Genomic DNA, 15,126 nt, shown 5'->3' with positions numbered 1-15,126 from the left:
TAATGCTGTGAAGCCAGATACTCATAGTTCCCATTTATGTTACAGAAGATACCTATTGTAACCCATTCTTTGGGGACCTCTGGAATCCAGGGGCTCCAGAACCAATCTTATTCACAGTTCTCCTCTCTTCTCTATTTTCTCCCAAATATAGTCTCAATAAGCCACTAGGGTGCCGGGGAGTTGGATGAACATCCAGGGCCTTAGTTTTACTCTCTGACAGAGTTACTCAATTTTGAAGTCCTTGCTTTAGGCTTTCGTTTCCCAGAAGGTGTTTTTTTTTTTTTTTAATTAGGTGTTCAAAATAACATTTACTGAACTTAAATAATTTTGGTTACAATCTACACAAATAAAGCTCAACAAAATCTTACAAAATGAATAGTCCAAGGGCAGGGCCGGGGCATCCCAATAAGCGAACTAGGCGGTCGCCTAGGGCACCAGCCATTAGGGGGCGGCAAAGAGCAGCCATGTGGGGCCGCAAGCAGAGCCCATCCCACTCGCAGCCAAGAGGCATAGAGACTCGGCAGGCCATGAGCGGGGGGTGTGTGTGTGTGCAATGGTGTTGGTGAGTGTGTGAATGAGACAAGGAACCTAAGTGTGTGGAAGAGAGGGGGCCTGTGAGTGAATGAGGTCAGGGCTGGAGCTGGGGCCTGGCCTGGAAGGGGGAGGGTGGGTGCAAGGCAGAAGGTTCACCTAGGGTGCCTAATACCCTGCACTGGCCCTGTCCAAGGGTGCCTGGTCTCATCCTGGTCAAACTGAGTCAATGGTCGACTTCTTGATAATATTGGACTTCCCATTCCTAGAAGGTAGGGAGCAGACCCCAGTAGGACAAGGGTCTCCTACTATTGCTCTCCTGATGGAGAATTTCAGTGGGGGGTTTCTGGTGACAGAAACCGAAAATAAATCCAGTGTCCAGCAAAGTCCCTTTCTTCTCTCCAGTGGGCAGGACTTGGTGGCAAAAATTATCCTCCCAACACAATTGGGGCAGGACGGGATGCTCTTTAACAAATAGAAGATTTCTCTTCTGGCGCAGGACGCCGCAGCCCCTCCCTCTTTCTCTGCAGCAGGGGCAAACAGTTCCTTCTCCGTATCCCATACGGGCTGTGTACAGTGCTCCCACAGCATCTCCAGCCCCGACTGGCCCAGGGAGCGGAAGACCTGAAGGCATAGCTATCCTTGGAAGAAAATCGGGTAAGAGTTCCATGTTTAGGCACGCGAATGAGAGCCAGGTTGATGCAGCTCGGGCCCAGATAAACGGCAGCTTTCTGCAGCCTCCTGACCCAGCATGGCAATTTCTTATGTTCTATTTTATCATAATAAAAAGTCTGACTTGGAGCATGAGCCTCCTGTCATCTTTTTCCATATTTAGAGGTTTGCAGCTGGGGCCCAGGGAGGTATGTTGGGTTCTGCTGCATGCTTGGGTCTCTGATCTGCGTCCTGGGAGTTTAGGCTGTTCTGGGACAGATGCGCGTAGAGAATGCGTTGCGGTGTCCGGAGGACTCTGCTATTGAATCACATGGCACTTCCTTCCTGTCCTGTCACATTCTTGTGTTTGTTTTTCCTTCAGAACTGTAGAACTATTGTCAACTCCTCCTAATGTGCTTTCAAAATGTTTTGAGGCATAGATTGCTTACTTGCCAGATACAAGGTCACTGTTCAAAGAAAGCAGAGTGCCTGAGCTAGGCCGTGCCTTACGTCTAGCAAAACCTTCAGCCAAAGTTAGGTGCCTAAGTGTGGGCTGAAAATTTGCCTGCTTTTAGTTGCCTAGAACTGATGCCTCCAAGTTTAGGTCTGCAAATGATTCCCTATATTTAGGTACTTGAGTTAAGAGTGGAACACAGCATTGAAAATCGGCCCTAGAAGCCCAATTTACTTCCCCCATCCTACTCCCTCCCGCTTCCTAAATTTAGGCGCTCAGCCCTAATGTTTTCAATGTATGCGCCTAACTCCCAAAATCAGGTGCTTAAACCATGTAAAAATTGACCCCCTAAGCAGAGGCTTACAGAGGGCCTCTGGCACCCAGGAGCCAGTGCATTTACGTTGCCTCCCTGTGCCCCACCATCCTCCTTGTAAAAGTGCTTGCGGCCACAAAGTCTCACAAATACAAGACGGGGAAAGAAATGAACGGCCAGATTATTGGGAGCTGCCTATGAGGCAAAAGCTTCCCTGCCCGAAGACAGGCTTTACCCCTGTCCCTGTGTGGTACTGCAAGCAAACAAAAAACAGCCTCTGATAAAGAATGAGACCAGGACCCGAGGACTGAGATGTAAAATTTCTAAATTCTTCCAAAGTTTCCCTGGACTGTTAAAGTATTGTTCAGCTACACATTTCCCAAAAATGACCGAGAAAATAAAATTCTCCTCACTTCCCATCTCTGCAGAAGCAATAGCAGTCTCACGCTCCCAGCCCCCGGCAGTGTTGCTCCCGAGCCCCCTCACCTCCCAGCCAGACTCATACGCAGTGCAATAATGCAAAAACCGAATCGACAAATATAAATCAATCACAGTAGTAAACCAAGCTAATAAAAAACAGTCATTTCAAAACGGATGACAGGGGAAGGGAGGAGTTAAGATGGCGCTTGCTGGATAGCTGTGCATGGTTGTAATATCCCGATTTTTAAAAAACCTTTTTTTTTGGATCCTTTGCCTTCTCTCTTCATGGGGAAGTGGAAAGGGACTGTGAGGAGGTTTTCTTCTACTTCTTGCATCTCACAGAAAAACTTGTTCCCGAACATGCACTTACCTTGCCTTCCATGACATCTGTGTCCGACTTGGGCTGGCGTTCGCGGCAGCCAGCCGGGGGGGGGGGGTGGTTTCGCGTAGCCTGGATGCTCGGCAAACACCTAGGCCCCTGGAATTCGGTGCTGTAGCGGCACATGAGACGCCGGATTACAGTGTGAATACCGGGGCATCTGCTGCATCATCAGCAGGCACGGTGTGGAGTTTATCCATTCTTCCCAGGGACCGGACGATTGACTTTGCTGGGACGGCTTCGGCTGGGACGTCAGCTTCCATGGTGGCCTCCTCGGCAAAAGATGGGTAGCGCAGTGTGTTCATGTGACGTTCGAGATGCTGTCTTGGCACTCAAGGTCAGAACTAATTTAATTAAACCTTCTTCGGTGTCTGGGAAAACTTGTGGACTGCTCTAGCCACAGCTGAAGAGTCTGTCTCATCATTAGTGATATTGATTGGGGATAATTCATCCCAAGTTTCAGAAACAGGAGCAGAGTTTGGTAAAATGTGAAAACAGATTGGATGAGGTTGAGAAAACCTTGGGACATAAGAAAGAGGTTCGTTAACCTTATTAAAGAAACATTTGTGTCTTCTCTACTGTTGGAAAATCTTGAGAACTTTACTAGATACTTGAATTTAAATTTTCCTTAAATTAGGATAATTTCTCCTTCTAAGTTAAATCTTATTTAAAAAGAAGTCTTAGGAATAGCAGAGGCTGCTTTACCACCATTCTTTAAGATTTATTATCTGCCAGCTCCTAGGAAGTGTTCCAACGTAGCTGAGCCGGCTTCTCTCAATTTATCTATCTGCTGGACAGCAGCGATACTATTTCTTTAAGAGCAACTCTGTCGGTGACATTTGGTTTTTTTCCACAAGATCCTGATACCATTCTTCATCTTTTTTTTTTTTTTTTTTTCTTTCCATAACCGTGAAAGTTTCTTCAAGGGACAGAAAAATGTGATCTTTTCTGATCTTGCTAAAGCTACGCAGGATCGCAGGAAGAAATGTCTGGCCCTGAGGCCTGAGATTCTGTCCTTAGGGGCAACCTGTGACATCTGGCATCCCTGTAAATATCTTGTTAATTTGAATGACACAAAATATATCCTTTTCAGCTGAGGGAATTTCTAGACCTATTAGCTCCTAGCATAACCTGTCTTTAGATGTATTTTGTGTAGGGCAAGGCACAGCTCTGTCCAGCAGTGCTTGTTCTGATCATTTACACTGTTCTAGTAGACCCTTAGCCCTTGGGCCTTTTTTTTTTTTTCTTTTTTTTCTCCTCTCCACGTATGGTGAGCTTAGTGGCTGATCTTACATGGTTTTCTTTTTTTTTTTTTTTTTCTTTTCTTATTTGTACTTTGCAGTTTTTCTTTCAAATAGGTTTCATATTTGATTATTTAATAAAAATAAAGTAAAAAAAAAAAATGAAGATGACAGAGCATCTAATAAATAAGGATAAAATAAATGTTTAAACATTTCCAAAAAAAATCAATATAATATAATTCAATACAATAAAACTAAAGAGAAAATAATTCCCTCTCCATACCTGGGATTGTCCTGGGATAGCAGAGAGGAGGTGGGGTTGGAGGAAATACAGACTTTCTCCCTTCTCTGTCATACACAAAGTCCTTCTACCCTCTCCCACTTACCTTCCTTAGTCCCCACTCCCTTCTCTGTCACCGGCCTCCCATCCCTTTCGGTCACTCACCCTCCTCCACCTCTGCTCCTGGATGGAATGGGATCCCCTGTAGGCCACGGGCAGGGCTGGTGCTAGCATTTTTGCTGCCCTGTGTGAACAATTACTGTGCTGTCCCCTTCCCCGGGCCTTTTTTTTTTTTTTAACTGTTTTTTCTACTGTGTTTCGGTTACTGGGAAACTGTCAGTCTCACACTCTGTAGTAGGCCCCCTTCTCCACTGAAAAAAAGCCATGCTCCTTCTGCAATTACAACTTTTAAAAAATTGATTATCCCCTGAATCTCAGTGCCAAAACTGGGCAGGAGTCATCTACTAAGTGGTGCCGGCTGGCCTTGTAGGTGGCACCATTTTGTTATACAGAAGTGCATGCACTGCTGTGGTGCCACCCAGTAAACCCATATGATATTAGGCCTATTGTATGTAACACATGTTGGGTGTGAGTTTGGCCCTCAAAGTGTTGAGTAAACTAATTAATAATGATGTTGTAAACTTCCCATACTAAAACAGTACTAACTTCCAGCACTCAAACAGGAACAACCTTATCTATGAAAAGTCAACACTACAAATATTACACCAGGCCTTAACACCAAAACACATCCCATGGGAAAAACAGAACAAACCAGGCTGTTATAAATCCCTACATGGAAACTACAAGCTAGCAGAATACCCCACCTCAGTTAAACATGCAGAACACAAGTCTCGCCCTCACCAAATACAGAATAGAGACTATAACGGATAAATGGAAACATGTAGCCAGAAATTGAACTGGAAACTGCAACAAGCCAGACTCTGTATGCAATGCAGCAGTGGAGGAACTAACATCACAAGTCCTCATGAATCATTCATCAACCATACTAAAAGAATATTTCCAATGTGCTAAGGAATAGAATAAATAACATTCAATAATTAAGAGCTCATACAGTTTGGGACACCAGGTTCCATTTATTCCTCCTGCTCCCTCTGCTGATTTTGTAACTATCCTGAAAGAGAATATTTGGGGGAGTTCCAAAAATATTTGTTGCTGCACCAAACATGATCAGATAGGCAAAGGTGTGGTAAGTAGCATTTCAGAGAGAACTTGATTCCCATCCACTCAGAGATAAAATTCTGAGGAGTCTTACCTTGATTCTAATCTGTCCAGGAAGGCACGAGTAAAGGCTTCCATCATGATTGCTTTTTTTTTTTTTTCCAGATTAAAAGTACTAAAAGGCCTGAAACCTAAGTGGTAGATTTAAAAAAGTACGCGGTTCCTGGTGCGCACATGGATGCGCCAATTTTATAACATATGCGTTGGCGCGCGCATTCCAAGGTGTGGACTGGGAGGGATGTTCCCTAAACCTACCCTAGCTATCCCACCATTTTTTGTTTTTATATTTCCTGCTCCTCTGGAGCAAAAGTAAACTCTGCGCGCCAGCCGTCTGCTGGCGCACATTTCCCCGGGACAGCGTCTAATGGCGCTGTCCTGGCCCGCCCCTTTCTTCAGGCCCAGCACTTGTGCGCATATCGGGGGTTACGCTCATGGCTGGGCCCTTTCGAAAATGCGCACAGGGCCCGGCCCTGCACATGACCCCCAATTTTTGTGTGTGCAGGGCTTTTAAAATTCTGGCTTTAGTTTCACCCTGCCAGTTTTAGGGCTCTTGCACAAGCTCATGTGTCAGTCCAATGAGATTATTTAGGCCTTCCTAAACACATACAGAACTTTCTCCAGTTGGTCCCAAGGTAGTTATGTTGGGAACACCGTACTGCAAATGTAGATGGCCTAAATGGTTTTTCTTTAACTGGCTCCCAATTAGTCACAAAATTTAAAAGCCTTATATAATTCTGCCCCAGAATCCATTTGGTACTGCTGTGTCTGTCCCATGTCCCACTTGAGTATTAAGAACTCGGGGACGAGGCTGTTGAAGACGCAGTCTGTTCGCCCTTCGAGGGCTTCTGCACAGGCTGCACCCATTCTGTGAAACGCACGTCAGGCGGAAATTCGTCTATTAGAGGGTGGTTTAACTTTCAGAATGTAAAAGCATTTGTTTGATCAAGCTTTTTTCCCCCTTTAATTTCATTAGTACTTTTTATGTGCTGTAGTGACTTATGTCTGCTGTATGTTCTTTAAAATCTGAGATGGTAACTTTAAAATGAGCGCGCAGGCACCTATACACGTGCACATGGGCGCGCAAGCACTTGTATGTTGGAATTTTAAATCATGTAATTTAAAATAGGCCTAACACGCTTGTGCACTCCTAATTTTAAGTGGTTACTGAAGCAAAACATATGTCGCATATCATCCTTAGAACTTTGTCGGCTTTAACGCGTGCAGTTAAGCAGACTTTAAAACGTGATCGTGTGAAGGACATTCCCAGTTTGCCCGGTCAATCTCGAGGTCTTCCAGACCCTCTGGTTCTTCAGCCTGCAGTCCCCCCCCAGTTGACCCAGACCCCTCGTCCAGTCGTTTTTAGACCTAAACAGATTTATGTAGACCAACACCTCATCGAGAGCAGAAGCAAACATGCGTGGCTAACAGCCCACTGAGCTGCGGCCACCAGATTTATGTGTGTAAAATTTGGCCCCGCCCTGGAATGCCCCTGACACGCCCCCCCCTTTTTTTTTTTTTTTTAAATCTCCGGCAGGTGCATATCCCGGCGTAATATGCAGCTTTTAAGATACATATTGCTCACGCATGGCCCACATACTTGCATACATGGGTCTTTCAGTGCAAGCAACCCCTTACTTTATATTGCTTTTTATTGTAATACGTTATGTCATACCGTGCAAAGAAGAAGGTTTTTGGCTCTGTAGGATAGAAATATTTTAAAATAAATAATGACCTCTGTTCTGCCCACAAAGGTTTATTCACCCACAGTCTTCACTTTTCTGTGCTACCTGAAAAGCAAGAAACCCAAAGCTTTATTTAAACCTGCCTGGGGCTGAAATCTCTCTGGGGTCTCGTGTCAAGCCACGTACCTCTCGTTATATTTTTATGGGACTGGCTTCTGTCATTTTGTTGTGCCAGATGGGTTTCCACAGACTCCTCCCTCGTCCATGCGGAGACATGAAAAAGTCTGCTCTTCGAAGCCGGCCCCGCAGCCTGACATCCCTCACTGCTACGCGGTAGATCCTTGTTCAGAACACAACTTTTAAAAGCAGGCATTGTGTAGGGGACCTTGGATTTGAGACTCGTTTGACTTGATGTGAACATAGCTCTTATCTGAATATATAATATGGCAGCTTTAATCCAAAAAGCAGCTTTTGTCTGAAGAAAAATACTTGAATGAATGTTCTATAGATTTCCTATTTTTATTTCAGTTTGGTGTAGGTATGTGTATATCTGTTTTTGAGCACCCTTCTCCAGCCGGTTGCCAGTTTTGGCTTGATGCTATGCTGACTCTACCAATCCGAGTCATCTAATCATCCTGGGCCATCACACGAACCCTTCTCCCCTCACTGGCATCCTCGCAGGACCTAAGCAGCAGCAGCATAAGGCATCTTGGATAGCAATCCAGAGGGATTCTCTTCTCACAGCTCTGGGTACCCAGCAAGGGCTGTGATTCCCCTCCATTGCCCCACCTCTTCACTGAAGAACTATAGGTGTTGCCTTTGGCCTACATATATTGCTGTCATTCTTTTGTTTCCCTTGTATGTTCCCCCCCCCCCCCCCCATTTTATGGATCATTTCTTCCTTAACATGTGGTTAGATATTTAACCAATGGACAACCAGCAGTGGAACGATTCCCGATCAGCTTTAAAACCCAGTTCTCAGGCAACTATTTTCACCATGTGGTGCTTGGAATTTACTGCAGTGGTTATTATGGTGCCCTAGGCATGAGCAGAAGGTCTGACCTGATGGACAAACCTTTGACTTTCCGAACGCTAAGTGACCTGGTCTTTGACTTTGAGGAGTCCTACAAGAAGTACTTCCATTCAGTGAAGAAGGTGAAGATTGGGTTGTACGTACCACACGACCCCCACAGCTTTCAGCCAATAGAGTGGAGGAAACTGGTGCTCAATGTGGGGAAGATGATGCGGACAGACCTGAAGAAAGAGCTGGAGAAATATGCCAGGGAAATGAGAATGAAGGTGGGTGCCTGCCAAGACTTGAAATTGTATTTTTGCATTTTAAGTAAACACTAGAGATGTTTAGAGGTATGGAGAGCTCAAGGCTCCCCCTTCAGTTGTTTATCCTATTGGGACTTTAATATCTGACTCGGTGCTTGCTGCTGTAACTCATTCTTTAAATTACAATAAATACTTGGCCTGAGTGCTAGAGTCCAGCCTGTGCGTTGGGATCATACTCCATTGTTTTAGACAATTCTAGCAGACCTGAAGGATTGTGATAGAGAACTGGGAAGAGAATTCCAAACTCTTTGGCTGAATGCTCAAGAAAATAATGCATTGATGACTTGAAAAATGCCTGCTGTCCCAGGAACCTGAAACTGGGGCTACTAGGGTTTTTAACTTCAGATATTGGCTGTTTTCTGTTCAACCTTCAAGTAGTGCTGTACAAGTTGCACTATTTTTTTTATAGACTTTATTCCTGTTGTGGGACCAGTTGTGAAGCGATTCTCAGATAAAACCAGCCTGCTGCTAAACTAAATGAATGCTGTGTGTTGGAGCCCACCGCAGGCTTTTGTTCGGAGAGCCGGTATTGCAGTCACTTAAACAGACTGGAAGTGGGCCCAGAAAAACTGGAATGTGCAAGTAGGAATGTGATCCACTTCCTCACTGGTACTGCAGTTGCTGCTTGTAATCATTTGCACCCAGGAAATCATGGTCAAAACTATTGCTTGGTTACATCTGGGAATTTAAAAAAACAAAACATTTTATTTTTTTACACGTTCAAACCTCAGGCTTGTGTTGCATGATCCTGTAATTCCTGGCAAGCGTAAGAGATGGGGTCTGCAATCGCTAACTGCGTGTGATGCTTTTTTGAAAGTTCGGTTTAGTGGTGTCAGCATACCAGTAAGGAACATGAACGAACATAAAATATGCATAAAAAACTGCTAAAGAGAAATGCTTCCCAGGTTGCCACAAGTCAAGCATCTGTTTCCCTTGCACAGTGAAGATGACTGAATGTGTTAATAAGAAGTGCTGCACATCCCCCTGCCAGTGGGGTTTCTGCTGATGTGGACAAGCAGCCAGAATGAGAGGGGCTCAGGGCCCAGAAATGGTCCAGGCTGGTTTTGGCGAGGTTTCCCCCTAGAAGCTGTCCTGTGGCAGCTTTCTACATTTCATCTGGTTTTATAGAATTTCCTTTTTTTTTTTTTTACCTCTTGCCCCTGGGCTTTTAAAAGAAAAGGCAGTGGAAGGGGGGGGGGGGGGGCACCATGTTGACTGCAGAAATGCCGTGCACCAGCAGGGCAGTCGCTGGACAAAACCTTGACCTGGTACCTGTAGAGGTCTTACTTCAGGAACGTATGTGCAGCCACCTCGGGGATGGAGGTGCTTGCAGCACGATTGTCACTTAGGCTGCAAGAACCCTTAGTAGAGGTGAAAGGAGAAGGAACAACATTAACCACTGCAGTTGGGTAAACTGGGACATCAGAATAGTTTACTTCCAAACATTACCCAGGAGCTGAAATAAGATGAAACTGTTTAAAAAAAAATCTGTCTGGTGTTTAAGTGTGCCTTATGGGGTAAACCATGGTGACAAGTAGATATCCCCAAGCATTTATATGTAAAGATGTAAAGATCTCTGTTAGCTTCTCGTTAATATATTTGTGTTTTTATTTATTTAAAAACTCTTCTATACCGTCGTTAAGTTAGATAACCATCACAACGGTTTACAGCAAGGCACGATAATGAAAATATGAGTGGTATAGATTACAAATTAACCATGTGCCATCATAGTATGGTAACAATTTAATACAAAAAACTATGTGTGTAAGTTAAGCTTGTGTGTTGGGAACATATTAGGCAGTTTGAATTTAACATTAATATACATTTGTAGGTTACAAGTAATAAATTCTAGTTTGGTGCGTCCTTATCAATCAACTGGATTTCTCCTTCTCTTTATCTTTATAAAAAGCTTGTTTAAAAAGCCAGGTTTTCAGATTGGTTTTGAATAATTTCAGATTTCTCTGCAGCCTTCTTTCGAGTGGCATGGTGTCCCATAGCACGGGGCCTGCCGGTGACAGTGCTCTCTCCCTAACTTGCGTGAGGCGGGCTGTTTTGACAGAGGGGACAGTTAGTAGAGCTTTATTAGCTGGAAAATAAAAGGCTTCAGGGTACACCTCCCTTCTAATCCTGTGAGTAACAGTGGGGGCAGAGGTGGAGGTGGGCTCTAGTTGGTCAGTATATATTATATATATTTTTGCTTTGGTTTAGAATAAGGGACAAAGGCGACATTTCAGCTTAAAAACCATAAACAAATGAGGCCCAAGAAACCTGACTGTGGCGTGGCGAGCCCCACCCTGTGTGTTCCAGCACTGCAAACAAACTCACTCGGCCCATGCCCCAGGTTTTAATTGCTGTTGGCTGTGTTCGTCCTCTGGACGAGTTCTCCCTCCCGCCCGCTTCAGTTTGCTGGTTCTGACAGGGGCTTGGACGTGGAGGATTTTGCGCGTTCCGAAAAACACCTTTTTTTTTCTCTCTCTGCTGCTTCCCCCAGATCCTGAAGTCCTCCAGTGGCCAGTCTCCGGTGAAAGAGAGAAGCAGGGGAAAATCCCTGTCCCCTCGCCGGCACATCAGCCCTCCGCGACGGGCAGGCAGGAGAGACAAGTCGTGAGTATTTCTACTGGGTTAAACCTTTTTAATAACAGGTCTCCGAGTGCTTCTGGGGTGTAAATAGCAGGGATTTCTTATTCGCAGATAGGAAATTAGCAATTAGAATTAAAAAAAAAATAAATTATTCTCCTGCGCTAAGATAAACTTCTGAGCCAGTTGTTGAGTTCCCTAAAATTTGGCCTGGATGCTTTCTATGGGAGATGGTGGTGGATGCAGTTATGCACTGCCACTGCAAGTGAGAGATTCTGGTTGGTGTCAGTACCTGAATGCAGGATTATCCTGTGGTTTTGTCACACCAAACCTTTGGCTTTTTATTTTAATTGCTGAAGTCCGTGTTTTACGGCTTTTCTTTGCACAGAGGTCTCCGTCTCTCTTTTTACGGTTAAATGTACACAATTGCTGGAAGGCTTCTCCCTGGGATAAGAGTTTGACTGCTTTGTCAGTAATGTTCCGCAATGCTCGGTGTCCGACGCTGTCTCCTGCTGGTCCCAAAGTCTTCATACGATCTCTGCTTCCTTATCATGACACGGAGCGGAAAGAATTGGGGTTTTTGAGATGTCTAGCATAGTAGAACAAGGCCGTTTTTTAAAAATATAATGCGAGCTATGAATGTTTTTAATACATATGGGTTACCAGCTCTCAGACCTTCAGCCACAAAAGGTCCGGGAGAGCGGATGGTACTTTTATCCACAGTGAGCAGCTAAAACCAGAACTAATGTTGATTTTCACCATTTGTTTGCCACAAAACCAGATGTATGGGGCTTCTGAGGAACAGAATTGACTATTTGTGGTCTCTTGACTACATGTGTTTTTTAACAAAATGATTTATACCTATTCAGAAGCTTTTTCATTTTTTTTTTTTTTTTATTATTATTATTTTAAGACAGTGGTTCCCAACCCAGTCAGATTTTCAGGATCTCCACAATGAATATGCATGAGAAAAAAATTCACATGTTGTGGAGGCAGTGCGTGCAAATTTTCTCTCCTGCATATTCATTGTGGAGATCCTGAAAAACCAGACTGGCTGAGGGGTCCCCAGGACAGGGTTGGGAACCACTGTATTAAGAGCTATGGTTTGAGATCTGCTGGGTAATTGTGACCCGGATTGACCACAGAGACAGGATGCTGGGCTCAATGGACCTTTGGTCCCACCTAGCATGGCACCAGCACGGTTCTTGACAGGTTGGAAACTCTGCAAATCCTGCTGGGTTACAAATGCACAACCTCCCTCCCTCCCTCCCCCACCTGCAAAAAAATAAATAAATAAATAAACAAGCACAAAACCCTGCCTGCGGTGACTTAGTAAATCACAGGATGAGGGGGGGGAATCACCAATTGTGGTTTTCAAATTATGGACCAGCTTGGCTCTATTAAATATTTAGTCAAATCTGCAGCAAAAGGAAGTGCCCTAAGCCCCTAAAAATACACCACATGAGCATAGCAGCTGGGGAGGGTGGGCGCAGGCTCGCTGTCTGCACACTCAGGCTAATTATAGTCCTTGTGCTGTAGGGCTCAGCATGATCCCAGCCAGAGATTTTCATCTTCCGCAGTTGTTCGGTGGCACAAGTGTCACCGGCCCCTTTTACTAAGATGACTCAGCGGGCCGGGCAGCCCTGGCACCAGCTGTTCCAAAAAAAAAAAAAAAACAACTCAAAAAACTTCCAGCTCTGTGTCAGATCTATTTAAAGGATCTGGGCGCAGCTTTTTGTGGAGGGAAAACCTTTTTTTTTTTTTTTTTAATAATCTAAACTGTGACATTAAAGTTTCTCCCCCCGCCATTTTTTTTTTTTTTTTTAAATAATTCAAGTTTCTGCTTGATTCATTTTGACACAAATTTCCTTAACCTTGCTTGTAGAACTGAAGAGCCTTAAGTTTCCTGTTCCTTTGCCCTGTCAGAGCAGATCAGCTCTGGCTTCCCATGACTCCCCCTGCACGTGCATTTTCATTCCCTGGTCTCACAGGCATGGCCAGCTCTAGGGCAAATGGCGCCCCTGTGCAAAAAGTGGTGATGGGGCTCTCTCTCTACTTAACCCTGCTCCTCGGGTAAGGAAGTCAGACTGGGAGGAGGTAGAAGAAGGGAAAATGCTCCCTCTCCTCTGACATGGATTAGCCGCAGTAGGCAAATATTATAAATGTTATCTCTCTCCCCCCGACCTCAGCACTCGCCCCGTGCTGGCCTTAGAAATATAGAAATGCACGTTCTCTAGCTATAGAAACGCTGCAGCTCCACAATAAAGAGACATAACTGTGTGTGTTTTTTTTATTATTTTTTGTTTTCCATCAATCGCACATCACTAGCAGAACTGAGCCAAAAAGTTTCCAACACATTTCAAATTTTGTCTAAATAAGCAAGAAGTAGAGCAGGCCTAGAGACTATGATTACCTTGGCCTGACATTAACTGTATTTGGCAACATGACTATAAGACATTAAAAGCAAAACTCAAAAGGCTTCTATATGCAGTGGTGAGCCCTGGCCAGGTCGAGCTGTAATGCCCCTTACCTCCAAGTGCTTCTGGCAGAGTATCCTACACCTGCTGAATCCGAGGAATGTGTACAGCATTTCCTGTTTCCCTTGAACTACTCTTATAGGCCTGGCAGCCGGGACTTCCTGGAGTGCCTGCTGATGACATCATATCCTAGCCAGGTATTTAAGGAAATCCCTTGCACCCAACCAGCACGCCAGCAGTAGATCCTGCCTGCAGTACGGGGAGCCTTTTTTTTCCTGCTCAGTCTTATTCCAGTCCTATCCTTTGGTCTCTTGCCTCCTTACCTTTCTCTCTGACTGCCTTTTGGATTTGACCGTTGCCTGACTGCTCTTTCCAGGACCTTCACCTAAATCCTGCCAGCCTCAGAACTCAAGGATTCAACCTGTGGTGGAATAGGCTGGAAAAGGGTGAAGTCTAGCCCTTGTCCTACCATTGGTGTTTCTGCCTGCTGTTGGCGGGCCTAGCTGATTTGCCTACTAGGCAGCGCCAACCTTTCCACAGCCCAAAGGACTCACATTCCGTGACACTAGCTACCCATCAAAACTATTTCTAAAATCATTTGACAACATTGCATCAGCAAATTTAGGAAATGGATCTTATTCAAATTCAACACCTCATAGATTACACAAAATATACCCATGGTGTTAGATGGAGCAAATACAGATTAAAGAGACCATAAAGCATAAATAGAAATGTGCAGACAAAAACTGAACTGGAAATCTCAACAAGCCAGCTGCTGTATGCAGTGCAACATTACCATTCCTCATAAACAATCAAACAAAAACAAGAAATATAAATCATGAATCAGAATAGTAAAACCATACTAATAAAAAGAATAAATATTTCAAAATATCTGATAATTTAAAAAAATGTTAAATTTCCCAAAATAGAAATAAAATATTTCAAAACAGCAGAAACATCAAATAACATTCAATATCAAAACTAATATGTATTTAACATCTCCTGCTCTCCATACCTGGCATTTTTTGACTTCCAATCAGCCCCTGCTGTCCCCTTCTGTGGGAGCTCTTGATTTCCAGTCACCCTGATATTGTCGAGGATTAGGAGGTTATCCTCTCTCTCTCTCACACATACTCACATTGTGAAAGAACAATTCTAGAAATATTCCAAAAGTAAGAATAAAAAACCCAAAAAGTCATGATTGTATAAGTCTTTACATAAACATAAGTCTTCAGTGAACCCAAATTAGCTCCAGTTCAAAAAATAAATTGCCTTAACAGGATCCATAGTAAGTTAATCAGAGCCCACCTGTTTCCAACTGATCCAAATACTCCTAATGAAGAATCAAGTTGTTTCTGCTGTATGAAGTGAATTTGAAGCAAAGGTCAAAACAGGCTGCACAAGGAGCTGCTGAAAGAACTCTGGGATAGCGTTATTCAAAGGTACAGACTGGGGAAGACTGTAAGAACATTTCAATACATTTGAAGATCCCTTGGGTCCATCGTTTAAGTGGGAATAGTTTGGCTGCCACGATCAGGCCCACC

The 15,126-nt window shown here is 44.2% G+C and overlaps 1 protein-coding gene across 3 annotated transcripts in view; it reads left to right on the top strand.

Moving 5' to 3' along the window:
• VASH2 (vasohibin 2) overlaps nucleotides 1-15,126 on the top strand; it is a 65,536-nt gene that overhangs the window by 38,566 nt on the left and 11,844 nt on the right. For 2 of the 3 annotated variants that reach the window (XM_029593225.1, XM_029593223.1), the window contains 2 exons: nucleotides 8,108-8,489; nucleotides 11,020-11,132. In XM_029593225.1, coding sequence (XP_029449085.1) covers nucleotides 8,108-8,489; nucleotides 11,020-11,132 — 495 coding nt within the window. Of the gene's footprint in view, nucleotides 1-8,107; nucleotides 8,490-11,019; nucleotides 11,137-15,126 lie in introns of those variants that run through there. The other variant, XM_029593224.1, reaches the window with a different exon arrangement.

Source organism: Rhinatrema bivittatum, chromosome 3 (assembly GCF_901001135.1).
Source record: "Rhinatrema bivittatum chromosome 3, aRhiBiv1.1, whole genome shotgun sequence".
Taxonomy (NCBI): domain Eukaryota; kingdom Metazoa; phylum Chordata; class Amphibia; order Gymnophiona; family Rhinatrematidae; genus Rhinatrema; species Rhinatrema bivittatum.
The sequence above is the reverse complement of the archived record's forward strand: the minus strand, read 5'-3'. Positions and strand labels throughout refer to the sequence as shown.